Below are 18,118 nucleotides of genomic sequence, written 5' to 3' on the forward strand. Positions count from 1 at the left end.
TGGTACAGTTTGCGGAATTTGTCGTAAAACATTAACAAGGGGAATGCTTGCAGTGGCTTTAACTCTACAGGCATAAAGTGTCGCATTGTGTGATAGCAGTGGGAGCATCTGGAACTTCTTAGTAGTGTTCAGCTTTTCTGCACTTACCATGTTCACCTTCAGCCTTTTTTTTTTTACACAGCGGCTGGAGGGTAATGATCCCTTCCACAAATATTCAAACTAATGAAAAATATTTCCTTAGTTTCCATCAGTCTTACTCAGAATTCTTAAGAGTGATGCAGAATAATAATGTTTTGATGGGACCCCAATCCTGACAGCACAGTAAAAAAAAGCGCAATAAAGGAAATGTTGGATGTAGGACAGATAGAACAGTGCTCCTTTCAAAGTGCTGGTCCATGGACTGTGGAGCTTGCAGGAAAGAAAGGAACAGTTGTAGATAGCTTAAATATGGTACCAGTCCCTTGCCTTGGGAGGGGGACAATTATTGAGAAGCACTGATGCAGATTATGTAAATGTTTCCAAAATCTCTTACCTACATTAGAAACATTTGGATGTAACTTTTGGAAGATTAGTGATCTGTTGGGCTATACTGATGGGTAGTTGATGTGCTGGTTCACCTCCATACCCTTAATAAGGGTATTATGGCCTCGTACCTTCAGAAACAAGAGCCAGCATGGTGTAGTAGGTTGAATGTTGGACTAGGACATTTGGGAGACCAGGGTTTGAATCCCCACATGGCCATGGAAACCTACTGAGTGATCTTGAGCAAGTCACACTCTCTCAGCCTCTGAGGAAGGCAATGGCAAACCCCCTCTGAACAAATTATTCCAAGAAAACCCTGCAATAGGTTCGCCTTGGGGACATGGTAAGTCAGAAATGACTTGAAGGCACACAACAACAACAACCTTCAGAAACACCATTTCCTTACATGTCGTCATACAGGCTATGGAGTGTATAAGCCAGTTAGTGTCTCTTAGATTCTGGGTTAAGTAAAAAGAACCAGTGGTTATCGATGAAAGACCCAAGACAGCATTTTCACTTAGATATTGTGCATGTATGCAGTGGGATCTTGCAACACCTTTGAGACTAACTGAAGGATAGACGTTGGTAGCATGAGTTTTTGTGGACTTGAACCTACTTTCTCAGATGCATTTGGGGAAGTAGGCTCAAGTCTACAAAAGATCAAGCTACCAACTTCTGTCTTTCAGTTAGTCTCAAAAGATGCTGCAAGATCCCGTTGCGTACTGATTTTCCAAACTAACACAGCTATGTCTTTAGATACTGTGCAAGTGTGCACCCACCTCACAGCATTTATTGAAATATAAATAATTTGATCTTTTCCTCATTCCATTTGCCACCAAAGTAAATTATGGCCTGTTACAGACTGCCAAAATAAAGCTGCTTCGGGTCTCTTTGGAGTTATGCTATTTAAATGATGCATGGGTCCTAAGAGTCCAGAGGTCATGCCAAAGCCACACTCCATTCCTAAGCACTGGAGTGCAGCTTCTGGATTCTTAGGGTGCATGCATTATTTAAACAGCATACCTCCAAAGAGACCCGAAGCAGCTTTATTGTGGCAGTCTGTAACAGGCGTGGACCAAAATGTGTCGCTGTAACCATAAAAGCTGTAGTTGCTGCAGCAAAGCAACTGCCACTTCTTCAGTTTTCTATTTCTCAAATCCAAGACAATAGTTGTCACTGATCCTGACCTTCAGAAATATCCCTTCTCAAATGATCACTGTTTTGGGGATGATAGATGGATAGTTAGCATCGAGCTCAGGCTATTGTTCCAGATGCTCTTGACCTGCTGTATTTGCTGTAGTAGATAAATGAACAGAAAAGTAAACAGAGCATATTTGATGCTTAGATTTAGGGTTTTGTTTCACCCACATAATTTGCTTACATGGATTTCAAACAATGATGAAATTAAGGATTAGTGTTGGAAAGGCGGTGGGCTACCTCACATCCCACTTACCAGTAAAGCATCTTCTCCCGGTTTTAAAGAGCGGAAACAGTGGTTTGTGGCATCGTTTAAAATAAATGCCTAAAGCCATGAGCCACTGTTCCACCAAGGACTTGCTAGCCATTGGCCAACCCGTTCTTTTTGAAATTCTGGTAGGATTCTCTCATCTAATGCAACACAAGAGAACTTCTCAGGCCTCACACTCAACTTTGGGAAAGAGCATAAAATGTCCACACATTTAATATATGTTCTCAATTTCAATACAAGTACTGGATAAAAGTCAGACCTTGCCTTTGGTTTTTGGAGAAAAACAAAAGTTTGCTCTTGTGGCTGCATATGATGCCAGCTATAAGTTGTGGGTGCATAACTGGAGCCATAGGTTTTGCTGATGTTCATGAGGAGAGCATTAATTTTCTGGTTGAATCTCAAAAGCACTTTGACTCTCTGGTTGCAGAACTTTGGCCAGTATTTTAGAGTTTGGCTTTGTCCCTCTGCTTGGGAAACTTTTTCTGCATTGGGTGCCTTTTAATACATGTGCCACCAGTGTGGTCTGTGTGGTGGATTATCTCTATCATGGATTGACCGGGGTGAGTTTTGCCATGTTTCGAACTGGAGCTGTGAGCTCGAATGCCCTTTATAGTTCAGCAGACTGGTGTTCTCACAATGAGAAGAGTCAGTCTCCTTATGAGTGGCCTGTGCTCTACTCATGTTTCTTGAGCATCATTATCTGCCAACTGTGGCTTTGACTCAAGAAATGGGAGTCTTTCCTTTTGTATAGGTTTGCATGTGCTGAGCATAAGTCTCAGCTCTTTCCTTGTGCAAAATTCCTGTCACTCTTCATCTCTGAATGACAGCACAGGAATATGCTGGGATGAGAGGAGGCTTTTCGGCACCATAAACGACACAAACCAGCATTTTCCCCTGAACTGTTAGGGCACATCTTTCTTCTGTAGTAGTATTTACTATATATTGTTATAATATTAAAAACTGGGACAGGTTTAAACAAGGTTTAGATAAATTCACTGGGGATAAGGCCATCAATGGTTACCAGTTTTGTGTGTGTGCCTTCAAGTCACCTGTTGACTTGCGGCGCTACCATGAATTTCGTAGGATTTTCTTAGGCAAGGAATACTCTGGGGTGGCTTTGCCAGTTCCTTCCTCTGAAATACTGACACCTGGTATTTCTTGCTAGTCTTCCATCCAAGTACTAAGTAAGGCTGACCCTATTTAGCTTCCGAGATCAGACAGGATCTGCTGTCTTTAGTTAACTCAGTCTAAAGAACAGTACATATTTTGAAGTCATCTTGGAGTCTGAGCTTGTTGCCAGAGTGTGAGACATTGGGTCAGCCTCACTGGGCTTGCCAAGACCCCATAAATCTTTTTTTTGGAGTGTCCTGTTCCCAACCTTTGAAAAGTGAGTAAAAAGGGAAGGAAGGGTGAGAGCAGGTGTGTAGAAGGAAGTGACACCTACTTTCTTCTGCATGTCTACAGAGAATGCTTTGGCCAGACAGTCTAAACTTGTTGCTTGCTCTGTTGTTTGCTAATGAGAACTAAGGTAGGCATAGTGACATGTGTCTTGCATCGTAGCCCTGTTTTTTAGGAAGTAGGAGAGCAAGTTCATAAGGGAATAAGGTCTCTCTCCTTATCCGTATTTCATCTTTTCACCAAACTTTTAGGTGGCAAGCAGTGCATTTTTGACACCTGTATTCTCAGCAGTATGTCTATTGGACCTTGAAGGGTATTTTTAGTAATACGGCTAACAACATTTAACCAGCAGAGTTGGAGTCTCAGTAATGGGGCAGATAGGTCATTTTGATCATCATCAGGATATTCTCTTAACAATCTCTCTCTTTTTCTTCTTCTTCTCCATTTCAGCCCACTCTTTGTAACGTGGAAGATTGGTAGAGATAAACGATTGCGTGGATGTATAGGTACCTTTTCTGCCATGAACCTGCATTCAGGACTCAGGGAGTACACGCTTACTAGGTAAGATTTTGACATTTTCTGTTCTTTTGCTAAAGTCAATTGGGTTTTTTAAGTCTTTGCTGCTCCTGATGCTGTTGGTTTGTGGCCCCAAAACCGCGTAACTGGATGTTTATTTTTATTATTTTTATTAATTTTTGTAGTCCAAAATGCTATTTGACCTGTGAAAAACCAACCTCTCTTGTAATGCTTCTCTCCAAAAGGCAGATAACAATGAGAATTGGTTTTTAAAAAATGAGGACAAAACACGGGTGGGAACACATCCGAGTTTGTATGTTTTGGAAAGACACAATCACAATTCTAAAACAGCAGGTATTCTTACCTTTTTTCCAGCAGGTGCTTCCAACCAGCAACAATTAATTTAATCCTACACATTTGCATTACATGTTATTAGTCAGCTCCATCTTGTTCTTGAGTGGGAAGCTGCTGGGCTAGGAAGGTAAGTAATAAGTAATAACAACCTTTCACTCCGCTGGCACATGTCAGTCCCACCTAGGCTGAATAATTTTAGCATTTTCCCCCCTGCCCATTAGCGCAGTGGTCAGTTTGTACCTAAAGTAGCTGCCTTATAAACTGGTTTTCTACTTAGCCCTGCCTTGACCTGTAGGCATACTTTTTCTTTTCTGAAAAGCAAATACATCCAGAACAGAGATGGGTTAATAGACATTTCCAGTCTCACATGGGTCGTTCAGGAGCAGTAAATGTATCCTACCCCCAACATGACCTGTTTGCTTAAGAAAGTTGATTGTACTGTTAGCAATCACACAATAGGTTGTGGTTTTAAATTTATATTATACAAGTGGACCGTGCATTGTCAGATAGCAAGTAATGCTTGAAAGTCTGCCTAAGCACTTGCAGAGGCTCTGCTGGAAGGAAGGACAATACTGGACTAGATGAACCACTGATGTGACCTTACATGATGCACCTTGCTGTGCTTTTTGAAATTACAGTGATTGAGGGCTTTGGTTTGGAACTGTGATGCCCAGATAGATAAGATGGACAGACAAGCAGACATGCACATACACACTCTTACTTATGTAGTGTTGGAGAGGCTTACTTATGTAGAATGGGAGAAGTAAATGGCATTCTTTGCGCTTTCCTCCCAAAATGTTCCTATGATATTCCAGGAGGCAAATTGGTGCTTTTTTTAATTTAAAAAAACCCCTCATGCCTCCATTCTTGTCTGCTACCTTCAAAATATTTACTGTATATACTTGTGTATAAGTCGGGAAATTATAGTAAAAAAGTCAACCCCAAAAACCTGGGTCAACTTATCCACGGGTCAATATAAGTACTGCACCTTAACTCCTATCAAAAAAGGAGCCACCTCCTTCTCTGACTAGAGTGATGAAAGGCCTTTTTGAGTGTCTGAGCTGGAAAATGGTGGTGGCCAGTGCAACTGGCCCCAGAGGCGGTGCTGGGGCTTTCGCCTCTCTGCAGCTTTTTCGCATCTTCTTTTTGGCATTTTGCATTTCCTTAGGTTGACTCCCGCACACATTGCGGACACCATTTACTGTAGTTCCCACCTTGTGCATCCAGCCTTTAGGGTGATCACAAACAGTTATGTCTGTGGGAATTTTGTAAGTTCTTTGGCATCGTCTTCCTTTTCTTCATCCTTTACATCCTTTGTTACATGCCCCAAGTTTTACCCTCAAGTTACCCATGCATCATATCAAAATCCATAGTTTTGTCTCCCCAGACCTGCCCTCGACTTATACATGAGGTCCACTTATACACGAGTATATCCAATAGGTCTTGAACAGGCTAAGAACCATCTTCTCAGTGATTTGTATAACGTTGAATTTTACAGATTATTTATTAGGTTTTTCTGAGCTGATTAAGAATGCGTACTTAATTTACAAACGTGCATACATTCATGTACCCAGGTAGTCCTCTGAGCCTGTACAAATTGCATCTGTATTTCTGGGTGAAGATAGGTTTTTCTTTTGCACCGATAGCAAGCTGATCAGATTGCAAATCTGATAGGTGATATACATGACTCACTAGATTTCTAAGCTGCTCTAGGCCAGGTCATTGCTGATATTTGCAACCTTGGAGGAGATAATCAGTCTCTCTTGCACAGACTGGCCATTTGTGAAATTTGCGCCATATTTTTAAAAAAGGACACCTTGAATAAGATTTGGCATCTTAGCAAGACTGGATATAGACATTTAAAATAAAATTTAGAGATTCTGTGGGCCTCTGGTCTATAATTAAGTACTCCTTATATGCAGTTTTGAAATAACAAAGATGGAGAAGGGAAAGAGTAGAACTAGGAAGGATAATCAAAGCTAACTAGGGTTAGAGTCTAGAAAGGGTAGAACAAACTTCACATAGTGGGCATTCTTCTAGTGGTCACACTGGCTGTAACTGTGTACAAGCAGAAACTAAAGGCAGAGATTGCAGTCCAGCAGAGTTTGAATGAGATTTCTCTGGGGATTACTCTTCTAAAGTCTGGTTGCCTGGAGGGATGGTTTACCTTCTCAAGAGAGTGATAGCTAAGAAGATCAGCTCCCTGATCTCCAGCCAGGTTGCTCAGAAAGGAATAGGTAGATGCAGGTGAAGGTGTTCTTATACTTGATGACTCTTCCTGACTACAGCTTAGCTTTAGTGAACTCAGAGCCTCCCTTTGGCCAGTCAGATGAGAGATCCCTTGGATTTGTTAGGAACATTTCAGTGGAGAAGGAGACATTTGCATTTTTATAGGGACTCCTTTTGTGACAAGAGTTCTAAATGGATTGATAAATTATGCTGACCACCCCCATGCCCTGTGGTCTTCCCTTTCTCTCCTCCAGTGGAGGAGGACAATTGTAACTGAAGCTGTAGTTGAAAGCAAAAGGGCCCATCACAGGAATCTGCCAGTGCTGCCTGGCACTCAACCTCAGAAACCGAGAAATTTACACCAGTTTCAACCAGACCAAAGGCTTATCTTGCCAGTCAGTCTGGCCCCACAGTGACCATCCAGATTCCTATGAGAAGTCCATCGGCGGAGCATGAGTGGAGGAGTACTCTCCTGCTTTGAGTCTGCCAGCCACTGATAATACACAAACATACTGCCTCTGATCCTGGGAATAATATATAGCCATCATGAGTAGCAGCCATGGTTACCTTTATTCCCCATCTAGTATTTAAGAAGAAAAAAAACAGTATTATTGGTTCACTTTCTTGATACTAGTTTTAATTCTGCAGACCTTTGTTACCAGATTAAGCAACCTGAATGCCCTCCGGATATTTTGACTACAAATCCTGTCTTTGGTCATCATGATTCTGGCTTCTGGGGGCTGTTGTCTAGAAGTCCTGGAAAGTGCCAGTTTTCCTGCCCCTGCCCTATTGTTTCCTCTTCGCTTTTTCTTGTTTTAAATAAGGCCATGCTTTTTTTTTTCCAAGCCTTTCTTCCTAATGCAGTGTTTCTCTGTTCTCCAGAGGATAACTTGCTGTTTTCTATACATTCCTGATCTCTTTAGCCTTTCTCTTTCCAAAGATGAATAGACCAGATCTGAGAATTCAGACTGTGGATGCAATTTAAGATGTATGTATCTTTCTGTTCTGACATTTTCTGACCTTTCCTTAACCACTAAAAGTTGCCACTCATCACCACACCATTTCTTTAACACACTCAATTGTCTCCAATATCTGTCTTGAATGCTTGCAGTTAGACCTTTTTCATTCATGAATAATTAAGAAAAACACCGTGGTTCAAGAAAACACAGTTCACATTTTGTCTACACTGGAGAACCACCCTGATATAGTAATGACCAGGGCTCAATTCCCAGCTTTGCCATGAAACCCACTGGGTGACATTTACTTACACATTTGAAGAATCATATTGGATGAGCCAATGTGATGCAGTGGTTTTGAGTGCTGGACTAGGACTCTGGGAGACCAAGGTTTGAATTCTTACTCAGCAATGGTAAGTGCTGTAAAGCCTCCACTGAATAGATCTTGCCAAGAAAATTGAGCCAAGGTGGTGTACTGGTTTTAGTGTTGTACTAGGACTCTAGGAGACCAGACTCTGAATCCCAGTTCAGCTGTGCCAATGCATTGGGAGATCTTGGGCAAACCTCCTTTGAAGAAATCTTGCCAAGAATACCTTATGATAGGGTCGCCTTAAGTCTGAGTTGACTTGAAAGAACATAAGAACAATGGGTACAATTCATTATTTAAATAAGACAGCTTGGTGCAGTGAACAAGAAATGGAAGAAAAATGAAAGCCAAGCATGATTTAATTGTAATTATTCAGCCTTGCCCTGCTCATCTCTAATGTCTCTATTTTTCCAAGTATATCTTCTGGAACCAACATGGTGGTTCCAGCATTGGATCAAAAATCCAGGAGACCAAGGCTGGGATTCCCACTCAGCCATGGAAAACCCGCTGGGTGACTTTGGACAAATCGTTCCCTTTCAGCCTTCAGGGAAGTCAGTGGCAAACCTTCGCTGGAGAAATCTTGCCAAGGGCCACTGTAAGAGCAAAGTTGAAGGTCCATCACATTACATTGAAACTGTAAACAGCAATCTTGTTGATCACAAGCTAAACCTTCTCCCTGACAGTGTGTGTCCCAAGAGAGGTGCATAATATGCAGTTGGGAATTAAAAGGTGACAGATTCTGCCAAAGTAGTAACCCCTTAAAAATATGAGAACTGTGATAATGCTCTGGTTTTTAAAGTAGCAGCAAAGCTGCAGTTAGAAGATCTAAATGAGACTCTTTTTTCAGCAGGGCTCTTTCGGAAAAACAGAACAATACAAAGGCAGAACAGTACAAAACAAGGTCATTGTACAGTTCCTTGAGAGTATCGAGAAGAAGGTTAGACTTCTCTTCTTTATTTGGGAAGCTGTGCAGAATATCCCTTGGCAAAGCATCAGGAATTCTAGCGTTAGCAATGCTTTCCCTGAGCTTAATTGTTTTTTTTAAAAATAACACAAAGCTAAAATTGTGGTCTTCCAGTCCTTTGATAAGTAGACTGATTTTTAAATATGGACAATTGTACATGGATGAATGATGTCGTCACCTTTGAGCTTTTCTAAATATGGAGTGGTCAAAAGATCCCGGTTTCATCTTTTGTCATTTCTGTCTGGCATGCCATTCACTTCCTCAAAACCTTTTCTTTTCCCCCTGTTTTTATGCTTAACTTTCCTGTGGTTAAAAACCGATGACAGGAATTGATTTTATCTGCAGTTCCCCTTCAGTACTTTCCCCCTTCGTGTTTGCCATCTCCCCATCACCTTGCTTTTCTGGCAAGATCTTGGATTCTGAGTTACTTAATGCCTTGTTCTTTATCCCTTCTGTTTTTGGGAACGGCTTTTTATTCAGTAGATCAATCGCCGAAAGCTTTAATGGATTGATTATCAGTGAGATGCCATAGGTCAACAGTAGGGTGCAGGCTTTGTACACAGACCATCCAAAGTTCAATTCCTGCCATCTCCTGCTAGGATAGGGAAAGAATTATACCAGAAACCCCAGAGAGCCACTGCTGGATAGAATTGACACGGTTGGGCTAGATCAGTGATTCCCAAACTTTGGCCCTCCAGTGTTTTGGACTTCGACTTCCAGAAGCCCCAGCTAGCTTGGCCAACAGTCAGGAATTTGGGAGCTGAAGTTCAAAACATCTGGAGGGCTGGAAAAGCGCTGGATTGGGATGTCTGGGTTGCCGGTGAGGCTGCCCTGGCCCCAGTCCACCACGGAAAGGGGAGGCTGCAGACCACCTCTTTTCTGCGGTCTGTACTGGGCCTAAGTAATGTATCCTGTTCCAACTCCCCCAAACATACTTTAACAGTCATCAGATGGAGGTCTGTTCAGCTGGTGATCAGGGCTTAGAAGGATATTTGCACACAAACACACACACACCCCATTGTGGCTGTGCATTCAGTAGAACCCCTGCACATGTCATCTGTGCATGCTTTTCCTTAATGTACAACTTGTCGTTGTTCTTATATCCCACTTTTCTCCTCGTTTGAGACTGAAGGAAGCTTGCTGCAATTAAAACAGACATTTATAAAAATTCACAGCATACAAAAAAACATAATTAAACCGTCCAAAAATACAAATCAATTAAAACCATAAAACATTTTAAAAACAAAAAGCCCAAGACCTTATACAAGGCACGTCCCCCTCTTTAAAAAATAATTCTCAAAGGTCTGCCAGAACAAGGAGGTCTTTGCCTACCTGTGGAAGGATTATAAAGAGATTTGATAGATGGGTTTGTAGGGTATGGCTACTAGCATGATCCTATTCTCCCTCCTCTCTGTGTTTGATAATATATGAGAAGGGCAGTCATTTTAATATCCCTGTGAGATTCAGTGTTCATGAACAATTCTCAAAGAAAATTAAGCTCACTGCTGCCAGATTGTAAGTATACACTCTCAGCTCTGCAGAAGATGCGTTCAGGTTTTCATTTTTCTTTAGGCAGATAGGGAATTAATGACAACTTTTCTCATAAAAAGAATGGATACCCTGCAATGATTACCTAGTAATTTGCAGTTTTAAGCAGCAAGAACACTCTCCTCTGGCTAATGAATCCTTTCACTTGCCTGCTTTGTCAGACAGAGCCATCATTTGTGACCCTCTTATGATACCCTTGGGAGTCTTTCACCACCACAGAGTTGAGCTGCCCAGTGAGATGGGAGGAAAGACATGGAAGCCTGTTCTGTACTCTATGCTGCTTCTTATGGCGTATCGTTGCTTAGCCAGATGCTTGCTTTTCTTAAATTATTTTTTAAACCTTGCCTTGCAAACAGCCACTTCCTTTCATTTTGCATAAACTCTTCTATGCTTTCTTATTATAGTCTATGCTAGTGGCTTCACTAGCATTGGTGTCACCCCATTGTGGTAATTCATAGTGTCACCCCCAGGCAACCACCCCACAGTCCTGGTGAGTGGGAGCTGCTGACGGAGGGAGGGATCCAGTCTTGGTTTTCTCTCTGTTTTGGAGGGCGACCAAAATGGCGAAAGGTCTGGAAACCGTGCCCTATGAGAAGCAACTTTAGGAGGAGCAACTTAAAGAGCTGGCTATGTTTAGGGAGAGTGGGAGAGAAGGAATGGTGGAAGGAGAAGCGGCAGCAAGCAGGGAAGGTTGCACAGTCCACCTGCCCCTTCCTTGTCAGCCTTGCCCTATCTTCTTTTGCCCTGCCCTTCCTTTCTTTCTGGAGCAGAGAACTCAGGGTAGGAGAGCAGGAGGGAACGGAAGGTAAGGCCGGTAGCAATGTGCCAGGCATCTGGGAAATGTGTTGCTGCCCCCCAGCATCCCCTTCTGGGTCTGGCCGCGCTTGGAAAGCGCCACCATGCAGTAGTAGCATCCTACCAGCGCACACAGTGAATACAGCTGGCCTTCCACATTTACGGCTCGACTTTTACGGTTTTCATTATTTGCAGTTTTGATTAATATGTTCTCTCTAGGCATCTCTAGGTCTTCAGCACAATTCTGCTAGACGTCACACGGGAGGAACTAAAGATTCCTAGTGAAAACACTTCTCTAGACATTTATAGGCCCTCCAGCATGATTCTATGGTCAGCATCTGGCAGACATTGACTATAGAGTTGCACTGGAGGATCTGAAAATTCCTAGAGAAGTGTTCTCTTAGGTTAAAAGAGTAACTTTTTTTATTTGTGGTTTTACCACATTCAAGGGGGTCCTTAGCCCTAAGCCCAGCAAATATGGAGTTGCCCTAGCTAGCAGAAGGGGGAGGCTGCTTGAGATGGATGGTGAATGACCACCCCATTGTGTGTCACCCCACTGTGATAGTGTCACCTGGTGCGGTCCGCACCCCCCACCCCACCCTGTTGACACTGCCGGCCTGAATCTAAACTACATTGGGTTCTGAAATTTATAACCAGCACTTTGATTTGTGCTTGGAGGTCCTTCTGGTTGGAGCTGAGCCGGAACATTATGGATTTGAGCTGGAAGGACTTTGAAAGAATAAGCAAAAGGGATACTTCATGATGAATAACCTTGACAACTGAGTGACTAATCTTCATCACCTCCACCCACAAAGGAATCTGAATCCACAAAGAGCGATGATGCATTAGAATTGGCTTCCCTGGCATGGGACTTACCCTGAATCTGCTCAGCATGCATGGAGGGCAACCCCTGCTACCTTCCGCTTCTCAGACGAGACAGATCGAAGAGCTATTCTTTCCTGTACTTTTGATTCTTTTCCTCTGATCATTTCCCTTTCTTGTGGCTCGTCGGGTCATTTTCGCAAACCTCTGCTATTCCGAACACATCTTTGTGCTTTGTAAGCTCAGATGATTCTGCCAGCCTTTGGGAAAAAGTCTTTTGAGGATCTGCCACAGTCCTACTTGCAAACTTTCTTGTTCTGTTAGCTTCACACTTTCACCAGCTGATAGCAACTTTCCAATCTCTTTAGTTTTGCTGTAGCCTGGCTTTCAGAGAGTCTTGCAATCAAAATACACCTGGCCAAACCAAATCTGTCTGATAGTGTGTGAGAAAGGTGTGTCTAATTTTTCCACATAGGTTGCATGTGGTTCTCAAAGTGAACCTGGCCAGGATAAAAATGAACAAGGAGCTTAGCAAGGCCGTGTGTGTGTGTGTGTGTGTGTGTGTGTGTGTGTGTGTGTGTGTGTGTTCTCTAATCTGGTCTGATTTTGTGATAGCTCCCTTTCTCATGTTGTTGTGTGACTTGGTCTTAGGGTGACCCTAAGATGAATCTATCATGGGGTTTTCTTAGTGATATTTGTTCAGAGTGGGGCTATTTGGGGTTCAAGCTTTGGTAAGTCACCAGCTGATACACTCAGATGCTTTAGCATTATAAAACCAGAGGTTTCCAAGAGGAGAGTGCCTTTTAGAGTTATATAATTGTTCAACTGCTAGATAGACACCCTAGATTTTCTTTTTGAAAAGAGAAACAGAAAAGCAGTTCATGGGCCTTTGGACTCCATTGATTCTCATTCTCATCTCTTTCTCTTTTCTGCTGTATAGCCTCTAGTGTCTCCCTTTGTAAGTAAGGAATAAAGCAGCGGAGCTCTCAATTCCAGAACTAGCTTGCTGTGCTAGTGTTGTTTTAAAGGAAGAGAGACAACTGTACCAGTCCAGAATGTTTTCCCTCTTCATTTGAGGAACTAAAGATTGCAACGTGATAAAAAAAATCAGTTTAGCTGGTGCTGACTGTTTTTATTTTCACTGGTTTTACTTACAGTTTTCTCTGAGTGATGTGAAATTGAATTGATAAACAAGCCATATCTCATCAGGTTGGCTCAAAGGGCTGAGAATACCCACAGTGAACTCTTTTTGGTAACTATTTTGTGTCAGATTCATTCTTTAAAATGCAAGTAATTTTTATGAGCCTTGCTTTTACTCTGCTTTGTGAATATGAATGCGTGATGACACACTGGTAGGAGGAGATCAAGGAAGAACGTGTTTCAAAAGCACAATGAAACACTGATTGTGTTTTCCAAAAAAAGTAAAATACATCTCCAGATCCAGTGTGTGATTTGAGTAAACCAGTTGAATGTCTGAAGTATAGCAATCTAGATTATGAAAAAAAAATTGCCTTGTGTTTTACAGCTTCTTCAGGAATTTACTGATCTTGGAAGCAGTTTACTACATCATTTCAGAACAGGTTGACAAACTATTTTTCACATATTGTTGAGCGGTCATTGTTAAGGTTCTCCCCTTGAGTCTTACGGTCCTGCTAACGTATTTAGAATTTCTGTTTTGTGTAGCGACAAGTGAGCCCTCTCCCCTCCAAACTCAGTTCAGAATGGGGTTGGCTAACACAAATTATCCGTCTCTGTCCAATAAATAATAAATGAATGAATATTTCCTTTCCCACCCAGTTATGAGCTACACGTCCATCATTTTCCTAGGACATCTTCAGAAGCACAGTATGTGGCTCCTGTGCCACTCTGCAGTGTGCTGCTGTTGCAGAGGCAGGTCTAGGTGAGGAGAATCTCCTTTCAGATTCCTCCTTTATGCCCTCCAGTGCTGCTGTGGTTACTCTAGTATTGAGGCCTCCTAAGATCCTGGTGCATGCGATGGAAACCTTGCATCGTGATCTCTCTGTCGTCACCCAGTAAATCTTGATGTGACAGGGAACAACATGGTTGCAACAGTAGTTGGGAAGGAAGAGTGCTGCTCAAGTCTATTCTGAGCTGGGCCTGACAATTGAGAGAAGATGGACTCAGTATGTTAAAGGCAAGAATTTTTAAGGCAACAGAACCCATAATTTCTGTCCCAGCACTATAAAGCCATGAGGTTTACCTTGTATATGATGTTGTCCACTCCCAAGGAAGGGATGAAGCTGAAAATAAAATTGCCCCCGCTTGCTTACAGTGTGCCTATATTTGTGCTGTTCAAGTAGTCATGTGTACTTTTTGAGATGCTTATGTTTTTATTTATTACAGTGTTCCAACCCTTTTACAGAAAGCAAAACAGTATTTTTTCATTTGAATAAACTGTGTGTGTGTGTGTGGTGATGGTGGTGGGCAGAATTGGAGGCCAGAGTCAGGATATTTTTCAATGCATATCACCAAATACATTTTCTGGGAATTCAGGGCAAGCAAAGGAGGCTTTAAAGTAACAGAAGTGTCTGTGAGATTGCGTGCTCTAAAGCATTGCAGATAACATTTTGGATCTGTCAACCTTTAACAGAAACCTTTCTCAAAGGGATACCATGTCTTCATTCCTCACACCATAGTTTTTCTTATAATACATCTTTATTTTTTTCCAAATTGCCTAGTAATGATCTTTATATTCTTGTTGGCCCAATAAATCTGTGACAGACACAACCTTCAGAGGAGAAGGAGAAGCTATATAGTATAGTAATATAACTTAACCAATGTACTTTGTAGAGTACAAAGGGACAAGTCTCTGCATCCAGAGCTTACAGTCTAAAACCTGACATACAGGCAGCATCTAGGGAGGAGGATCAGAATTGGAGGTGAGAAGAAACTGGAATAGATAGGTAGAGCTAGGTATTACCGATAAAAGCTTAGGAATGGAAGCCAACTTAACTAGTTCTTCTTGTAGTAATTGCAGACCAAGCAAGTGAAATTCATCCTTTTTGAAAACTGTTTGCAAGATGTCTTCCCACAATAAAGGCAGTACTTTCCATCCAGAGTTTGGAAATACTACTATGTTTTTAAAACAACTAGAAGTCTAAAATTCAAACCTTCTAGTCCAAAAGAAAAAAGGGGGGGATTTTTGTAAACTCTTGGACCAGTGGCTATTTTTCTAGCATGCAGTGTTAGGCGTACATCATGACATGAGCCTGGTGGGCTGCAAGACCAGAAAGGGAAAAACTTTCATCCACTTGATGTGGATGGAGTACAGCTGTTTGCAAGAGTACCATAGGTTTGCAAATTGGAAGCAGCTGTCTGAACATGTGTGTTGTTCTCCCTCTTTTCAGCACAAATGGAAGGCTTTGCCACAAAATGGCATTCATGGACACTAGTCCAGATAGGAACAACAAATAGATTTATCAGAGGCTAAAAGCCTTGATCTGGGAAAACAACAACAACAAGAGTGGGATATTACCTTCATCATGTCTTGGAAGCTATTCACACTGCATGGTTACATTTGTGCATGTGTGGACATGTGTGCCTTCAGGTCACCTGTCGCCTTGTGGCGACCCCATGAATTTTTCATAGGGTTTTCTTAGGTGAGGTGGTTTTGCAGCCTCTGGGATTCTTTGACAGCCTCCCATCCAAGTATTAACCAGGGCTGACCTTACCTAGCTTCCAAGATCAGACAAGCTTGGGTGCCAATGCAGTGCTACTATTCCACTAACTTCCATGGCTGTGGAACCTGGGATTTGCAGTTTGGTCAAGCGCTAGAGCTCTCCCTAAACTGCAAATCCCAAGATTTCATAGGATGCAGCCTTAGCTGTGAAAGTGGAATCATTGTTCATAGGGAAATCATTAAGGATGGTAACACAATTTCTTGTAACTTGCAAACAGGTGCCTCTTCATGCATTGACACCATTGTTATGCAGTAACCACAAGACAAAGCAAATAAAACCTGTGCATATCCTATTAAGCCTATGTGTAGCAATGAGACATGGGTGTTAGGGGAGCTTCATAAGAATGATGGGGTGGCAAAGTCATTGTAGTTTAATAGAGGTATTAGAGTCTACTGCCAGGAGAACTTGTTCTGTGTATTAAATATGTTCTTCATGTTTTTGCCACTAAACTTCTGTGCTCAGTGAAAAGATCAGTTTGGCTCACCACAGAGTGGCAGAATGTCCATCCTTCCTTACTCTGACTTTGACCTGTAGGAGAATATGAATGGAAGAATTGGTCTGGGAAGATGTCTGGAGTATAGGTGAGGAATGTAGAAGAATGTAAATATTTGGAAGAACTGGTCTGAAGTTTAAAGGGGCTGGCTTTCCTCTCTCTTCTCTGTCCCACTTAGAAATCCTTGTGCCTTTTTCATATCACACATATATAAAACCTGAAATCTCCTAGGCTTTCTCTAAACTACAATCCCCGGGTTGCCCCAGTCAGCATAACATATGCGGTTCACAATATTTCATGTACCCTATTGTTGGCCAACCAGCTTGCATGCTTCTTCTGATGCTGCTTTTGTGTTTTCCGGTTGTCGTTTTTAAAATCTGTTATTTGCAATTCCCTCTGCCCCATATTTTGTAGGTTAAAGAAGCAACTGCAACATAATTTACTCCTGACTATTAATAAGTGCGTTATTTACACATCTCTGGCAGCCATTTAAATCTTCATTGAACATGTTTGAAAATCATAATTAGTAAATATAATCTTTTCTGCAGTGGTACGGAACAATAATTACGGTAATTAGAGCTTTACCACTTGGTAACAGTTATGCACCAACACTGTTTGGGTTTGGGAATGTTACCATAAAGATAACATTCTTGGCAGTAGTTTTCATGTTTTGTTCATCTGCTTGTGTCACTTTCATTCTCAGTTTGCAGTGAGGACCACTTTATGCCCCCTTGTAGCTGCGTTTCCTTAGTCTAGCATAAGAAGAGACTTCATACCAATGTGATATTTGTTGTTTTGTGCCTCCAACTAATGGTGACCTTTTCAAAGATTTGTTCAGAGAAGGCTTGCCATTGCCTTCCTCTTACGCTGGGAGAGGCCATGACTTGCCCAAGATCATGCAGAAGGTTTCCATGGCTGAACAAGGTCTTCAGATCTAGCTCCCCAAGAGTCCTAGTCCAGTGCTCAAACCACTACACCACTCTGATTGAGAGGGATATAGTGATCACTAAATAGCAAGGAGCTGACAAGTTCCTTTAAAATGGAAGCTGTGGTGACTTCACAAAGGGTCTCACTGGAATTTCACTGTTAAGACATTATTTCTTGCGTATGTGATCATGATCCCTTGTAGCGGATTGACTAAATGTCAAAGCATCTGGTCTTTGTAATCATCCTGATGTCGAAATGATGGGAGATGAAGCCATAATCAAATTAAGGTGATTATTATTTTATTTTATTTTTTACTTTTTGCCTACTGATTTGATTGTTTGGACCACAGATAGCAATATATTCCAGCTTCTCAACACCATTTACTATAAACAAAAGAAGATGTTGTTATTTTTTTCTGCATATTTAATTTATTTTTATAGAAAGCTGACACATAGATGTAGTATGATAAAGGAGTAAAAAAAGTTTTCCTCCTACTTCCTCAGAAATAGTCACTTCTCAGTTCCATACGATTTCCAGCATCTATTCAAATAGTACTGTGTTCAATAGTATGACACATGGCTCCCATAGTCTGTTGAGAACATGGGATGCAGCCTTCAGATATAATCTTTACTGAACCCAAAACTGTTCTCAAGGATGACTGTCAGCAAGTGCAAGGAGCCTCCTTGTTGCGTCGGATGAGAATCAGATGGGATGAATCTAGAACAAAGCATGGAAGTAATGCATCATTGTGCGTATAAATACATTATACATACAGTGCATCTTTGTGTGTTTTAACTATATGGTGATCATTGCAATTTGTAAGGTGCCTTGAGTCCCCATTTTGGGGAAAGGGTGGAATATAAACAATATTAGTATTAATAATCACGAATAGCTGTGCCGCTGAGGCTGTTGTACTAGACATATCATGAGATGACATGACTCATTGGAAAATATGACATTTGGTGAAGTGGAAGATAGTAGAAAAAGATGGAGACGTCCTGATGGTGTCAAGATGACCTTCCAGATGGTCTCCAGATGATTCAAGCAAGGAAGGCACA

General features: G+C 41.7%; 1 protein-coding gene across 2 annotated transcripts in view; it reads left to right on the top strand.

The window, feature by feature from the left end:
* LOC149308792 (uncharacterized) overlaps nt 1–18,118 on the top strand; it is an 88,377-nt gene that overhangs the window by 33,765 nt on the left and 36,494 nt on the right. For both annotated transcript variants that reach the window (XR_016282188.1, XM_089536471.1), the window contains exon 3: nt 3,839–3,949. Coding sequence is in view for 1 of the 2 variants with exons in the window: in XM_089536471.1 (XP_089392597.1) it covers nt 3,839–3,949 (111 nt within the window). In the remaining variant the exon portion in view is untranslated. The remainder of the gene's footprint in view (nt 1–3,838; nt 3,950–18,118) is intronic.

Source organism: Sceloporus occidentalis, unplaced genomic scaffold, assembly GCF_023333645.1.
Source record: "Sceloporus occidentalis isolate IW3139 unplaced genomic scaffold, rSceOcc1.0.p SCAF_8, whole genome shotgun sequence".
In the NCBI taxonomy this organism is placed as follows: domain Eukaryota; kingdom Metazoa; phylum Chordata; class Lepidosauria; order Squamata; family Phrynosomatidae; genus Sceloporus; species Sceloporus occidentalis.